This window comes from Carcharodon carcharias, chromosome 27 (assembly GCF_017639515.1).
Source record: "Carcharodon carcharias isolate sCarCar2 chromosome 27, sCarCar2.pri, whole genome shotgun sequence".
In the NCBI taxonomy this organism is placed as follows: Eukaryota; Metazoa; Chordata; class Chondrichthyes; order Lamniformes; family Lamnidae; genus Carcharodon; species Carcharodon carcharias.
The window spans coordinates 11260554-11266862 of NC_054493.1; the positions used below are offsets into that span (position 1 = coordinate 11260554).

Sequence of the window (6309 nt, forward strand, 5' to 3'; positions counted from 1 at the left end):
TGTGCACAAAGTGGGTGTAAAATCAATGAGGGAATGATTTTCTCTCCTGATCACTGGGACCCTGTTACGTCACCAATATGATCCCACATGCGCACTGCTGCCGCTTGGTCTCTCCAATGTAAAGGAAACCAAAAGCAGACTGGGTGACCGCTTTGCAGAACACCTTCGGTCTGTCCGCAAGCATTACCCAGACCTCCCTGTCGCTTGCCATTTCAACACTCCACCCTGCTCTCATGCCCACATGTCCGTCCTTGGCCTGCTGTATTGTTCCAGTGAAGCACAACACAAACTGGAGGAACAGCACCTCATCTTCCCACTCGGCATTTTACAGCCGTCCAGATTGAATATTGAGTTCAACAATTTTAGATCATGAACTCTCTCCTCCATCCCCATCCCCTTTCCAATCGCCCCCTTTTTTCCCAATAACATATATAGATTTTTCTTTTCCCGTCTATTTCCATTATTTTTAAATGTACTTCCATCCATTGTTTTATCTCTACCTTTTAGCCTTTTTTGATTCCTTCACCCCACCCCACCCCCACTTGGCCTATCTGTACTTGCTTGTCCTACTTTCTACCCTTAATTAGCACATTCCTTAGATAATATCACCACCTTCAACATCGCTTTGTCCTTTTGTCTGTAACATCTTCTGGTTATCTCCACCTATCACTGGCTCTCTATCCAGCTCTACTTGTCCACCCCCCCCACCCCGCCCCGCCCCCCGACCCCCCTTAAACCAGCTTATACTTCACCTCTCTTGTATTTTTACTTAGTTCTGTTGAAGGGTCATTCGGAATCGAAACGTTAACTGTGTTCCTCTCCGCAGATGCTGCCAGACCTGCTGAGTTTTTCCGGGTATTTTTGCTTTTGTTTTGGATTTCCAGCATCCACAGTTTTTTGCTTTTATCTTAGTGATAACTACTGACTTTGATTCATCCTCCCCACTTGCAGATCATCTCACACAATTCGAAATTATTTGCATGTCGTAAATACATATGGTTCAATCAAAAGTTCATACATGGGACTTTAAAGATTCCCCAGTTCTTAGTTCACTTGCATCCACCTTGTGGATATTTTCTAAAACCAGATTGTAAATCCCTCTTCACTTTAATTTTACTCCTTCTGATAGATACCAGAGTGATTAATTCAATCCTGATTGTTTTAAAGTCAGTTTCCCCATAGAGTTTGTGTCAATACCTTGATGATTTAAAATGTTGTCTCATTCTCCTGCCCACATTACGCACTTCAATGTTTTTATGTTGACAAGTAGCTGAGCATGTCTGGGAACCATTCTTTAATGCAGCTTCACCCAGCATTTCTGCATTTTAGTTACTCCACAAATAGCAAATCACATCTGCACACTGCTACCAGTATCCCAAAATAGTGCTACATTTGCCACCTGATATAAGCCACTCTTGACTTTCAGATAACGTTACCAAAAGATTAGGGGAGTGTCAATCTGAAGATCTTTGCTTCTGTCCCCCTGCATGGTTCAATACCTTAAGTGATGGCCAGGTTATCAGAAGCAGTTGAGAGGCAAGGGTACAAACATCTCAAAGCAATCAATTTACTAGCTTGATTTACACTTTCCTGGCCTTCACTCGAATGTACCAGATACCAGATTAATGTATTCTATTGAACTATACCCAGGGTTAATCATTCCAATTCCCAGTTGGTGGTGTGATTTTTCTCTCTTATTCTAAGTGGGCTGTCACATTAATTGCCATTCTCTCTCATTCAGGAGCCTGGAGAACTTTATTGACCAATTCAATATTCTCATAATATGGTGTTTTTACATCAGTGACAGAAGTATTTGCAATCAGTTTGGAAATAACTCCCATATCTCCTGTTCTCAAGCACTTTGTCTTTGAAATATACCAAATGGGATAAAGTCAAATCTTTAAAAGGCAAAGTCTTTAGTTCAAATCATCACCATGTTGTCAGTGAAGAGGGTTAACTCCTCTGCTTGTTTGCAGAAGGGTTGGAGCTCAAATGTGTGCACAATTGTGTCAACTTTACATAACTTAATTTCAGATCAAAGACAAACCAAATACCATTTTTATCTTTGTTTTTCCAATTCTTTTGGTATTTTCTCAGCTTTGACCAAACATGAGTGGGTTTTTTTGTCCTTTCTTCAAACACCTTTCCAAATGATTGAAGAAAAATCAGACAAAAAAAATCAGCTTTCACAGGTAAACAAAAGCTTCAACCTTCTTTGATCGAAGAGTGAAAGAGTCTGGAGCTTCGCACAGCTGGTGAGCTCCGGGTCACAAGCTCAAGGCTGAAGCTTATCTTTACAGAATCAAAGATTTCAAAACCCTTCACAATTATACAAGTAACTTGTAATTCACACTTAAAGGTATACTTTCATTCAGTAATTATAATGTTTCACTTTTCTCAGCACAGAAGCTGGCAGCATATTAGCTTTAATACTAATTGTACACTTTGCTTATAGCTGGCGTATGGAGAAGATCATGTTCACTGTAGATCTGCCAGCACAAAAACCGCACTGTGCTTCTGGATACACTCAGTATGAAACTAGATGGAGTCTTTTAAATGTGACCCGAACAAAGGCCTTCCCCATGATGCTAAGGAGTGAGATGCCCCTGTAGTTCCAATCCCCTCTGTCACCTTTGTTTTTGTTTATTGCGATGATTTTTCCATCAAACGTCCTGTGTAATGGATCCTACCGTCTAACAGAGAAAGAGGAGGTCATGAAGGTGTGGCAGTAGGTGGGACTTTACGTGCTTGAACAGATCAGCTGGAATTCCATCCTTGCTGGTGCCTTCCCACTTGCTAAGCAATCAATGGAATTTTGCAGCTCAAGTGATAAGGATTCCTTGTCTAACTCAACCATGGGAGAGAGTCAAACAGAGACTTGGAGATGTCCGTTTCAGGGAGTACAGCTCACAATAAGGTTCAATCCAGTGGGAAATCTGTTTACTTCTGTCGGTGAGTACTTCATCATCTGACAAATTCAGGGGGAAAACTTTGGTGATGGTCAGACCAAGCGCCCTCTTGATCCCATCATGCATAGAACATAGATTTCTGTTGTCACAGGCAGTTTGGATCTTTTGATGTAGGCAGATCCAGTGTTTATTTGCACAGCATCGCCCACTCTTTTATACAACTGTCTTGGCTACTTCAAAGTTACGCAGTGCTATAGCTGTTGTGTTTATTTTTGCACCAGGTAGGCTTTGCTTTTTGCTTCAATGACAAGTGTCATCTCTGCTGAGTAGGTCTTAAACCAGTCTTTGTTGTGGGTTCCACCTTTACCAAATGTTGCTGCTGCTGTGTCAGAAATGATTGAACTCAGCGACTACCAAGCTTCATCAATATCAATGTTGATCGATGAAGCTTTTATTGATGTGCATGTAAAATGTTTTACTGTTTTTTTGATGTTCTTTATTAATTTAATTTCATAATGGAGGTTTCACTGTGAAGAAAGTGTAAGTCAGGAAGAATTGTCAGCAAGGATTAATCAGCACTTTCTAATTGGAGATGTTAACCAGTGAAATCTTTCAGATTGTAGATTTTGCATCAAAGATCAAGTTAGGATTGAAGTAAAAGTTCATAATTTTATTGTAAACAAGTTCCTGGTCAGAGTTCTTGGATTAAGAGGAAGGATCAGCGGTGGCATTTTTAAAATATGACATTGCAGCTCCAAATGTCAGTCACATCTCCAGAATATTAAACTCCTGCCAATTATAAGGATCGTTAACATCAGCAGAAATAAACCTGATATTGTCAGACAATTAATCCTGGACATGATTAACAGCAGTAATAACAACAGAATCCAACCCCTGTAATCATTTATGAATTTTCCGGTGTCTCAGCAGGCTGGAGGACCTTGTGAATGCTTTCCCACATGAGGAGCAGGTGAAAGGTCTCTCTCCAGTGTGAGTGCGTTGGTGAGTCAGAAGATTGGATGACTGCCTGAAACTTTTTCCACAGGTAGTGCAGCTGAAAGGACTCTCCTCAGTGTGAATTCGGTGGTGTCCCTGAAGGGTGAATAACCGAGCGAATCCCTTCCCACACACGGAGCAGGTGAACGGTCTCTCCCCAGTGTGAAGTCGCTGGTGTCTCACCAGGTCGAATGACTGAGAAAACTTCTTCCCACACACAGAGCAGATGAACGGTCTCTCCCCAGTGTGAGTGCGTTGGTGCGCAGTGAGGATGGACGACTGTCCGAAACTCTTTCCGCAGTGAGTGCAGCTGAATGGCTTCTCCTCAGTGTGAACTCGCCGGTGTGTCCAAAGGCCGGATGACCGAGTGAATCCCTCCCCACACACGGAGCAGGTGAACGGCTTCTCCCCAGTGTGAATTCGCTGGTGTGTTGCGAGAGTGGATGAACTGTTGAACCTCTTCCCACAGTAAGTGCAGCTGAAGGGCCTCTCCTCAGTGTGAATTCTCTGGTGTAACATCAGGTAGATTGTCTTCGTAAATCCCTTCCCACACATGGGACAGATGAACGGCCTCTCCCCAGTGTGAATGCGTCGATGGATTTCCAACAGGGATGAAGTATTGAATCCTTTACCACAATCCACACATTTCCATGGTTTCTCCATGATGCGGGTGTCTTTGTGCGTCTCCAGGTTTGACGCCTCGACCACAAACAGAACACGTGTATTATTTCTCCCTACTGTGAATGGTGACATTTCTTCAAACTGTGTGACTGGTTACAGCTCTTTCCACGGTCAGTTCACTCGAACACTCTCACTTGGGTGTGTGTGTCTTGGTGCTTTTCCAGTCACACTGATGCTTAAAATCTTTTCCACAGACAGAACAGACAACAATTTTTCTTTCCAAATTCAAAGGTTGATGAATAATCAAGTGACTCAAAGCAAGACATTCGTTTTGAGTTTTGTGTCTACAAATCCTTCCCTTCTAATACCTGTAAAAAGAGTTTACAAAATTAATCATTTTAAGTACAGGATATAAATTCAGAATAAACGATTCCAGCTTTGATGGAACATTTTTCCTCCCTTGTACCCCCAAAACTGTAAATCCCCATCCCACACGCGCTCTCTCCTCCCTGGGTTAAAATCTGAACCCATCGCACCATCTCCATCATTTTGTTTTTCCACTCCCAGTTTTCTCCCTCCCTCCACCATAGCTGGGTTCAGTTCTCCAGCCTCTCTGTGCAGAGTGAGAATAAAATCAAGAATCAATCACTTTCTCTCCTGATCACTGGGACCCTGAAGCCCACCCACTCTGTTGCTTCAATCAAAATGGGCTTTTCAAGCTCAAGTGATGAGGATTCCTTGTCCAACTTAACCAATACAGAAAGCTGTGGGAAAGAGTCAAACAGAGACTGGGAGATGTCCATCTCACAGTCATGTTCAACCCAGTGGGGCATCTGTTTACTTGTGTTGGTGAGTACTTCATCCCCTGCCGATTTCAGGGGGGCAACTTTGGTGATGGTCGGACCAAGCGCGCACATAGATATTCACTGTCACAGGAAATTTGGATTTCTTGATGTGGGCTGATCCTGCGTTTTTATTTTGTGCATGAGGTAGGCTTTGCTTTTTGCTTCAATGACAGATGTCATCTCTGCTGAGTGGTTCTCAAACCAGCCTTTGTTATGAGTTCCACCTTTACCAAATGTTGCAGCTGCTGTGGTAACCCAGGCCTGTCACCGAGGAGGAAGCCCCGCCTCCCTGATCCGCCCTGAACACCACATGCAAGATGGCGGCCAGTGAACCACCACACACTCCCCCCCGCCCCCCGCCCGGGTACTGTCACCAGCGAGGAAACCACGCCTACTCCCTCGCCAAGATGGCCGCCCATGCCGCCTCGCGCCATCAACAAGCCCAGCCTTCCTCACCCAACATGACGGCAAGTTGCCTGGGGAACCCGCGTTGTCACCGGGGAGGAAGCCCCGCCTCTCTGAACCGCCCTGAACACCGCACGCAAGATGGCGGCCAGTGAACACCCCCTTCCCCCAGGGCCTGTCACCGCGGGGTACACAGGGGGCCTGTGGCCTCTTATTCGGTGCCTGGGGCTTACCCAGAAGTTGATCCAGTTCCAAGTCCATTCCTACCCTGTGCTCACAATCTCTTCCCGCCTCCCGAACCGTCCGCTCCTCCTCACTCTGTCACAATGACTGACACTGAGCATGCTCAGAGCGCACACCCATGCTGCACCTGCGCACTGGACTCCTATAGTCATTGATAGGGGGCTTTCTGCAGAGCGGGGTGTTCTGGATATAGAAGCCGCCATAGGGACGAGTCAGTGATCAGGAAGCTTTTCCTGCAGTAAGCAAAATAGAAGAGCCACGGATAAGGAGGATACTGGACAGGAAGCACA

General features: G+C 44.6%; 1 protein-coding gene across 1 annotated transcript; it reads right to left on the bottom strand.

Annotated features, from left to right (window-relative positions):
- Nucleotides 1-1736: 1736 nt before the first annotated feature.
- On the bottom strand, nt 1737-6099 carry LOC121270550 (gastrula zinc finger protein XlCGF7.1-like). Its single transcript, XM_041175912.1, has 2 exons — nt 6010-6099; nt 1737-4894 (listed from the first exon to the last, which is right to left on the bottom strand). The coding sequence occupies exon 2, from the start codon at nt 4656-4658 to the stop codon at nt 3810-3812; it is 849 nt and encodes a 282-aa protein (XP_041031846.1). The 5' UTR covers nt 4659-4894; nt 6010-6099; the 3' UTR covers nt 1737-3809.
- Between the last annotated feature and the right edge of the window lie 210 nt (nt 6100-6309).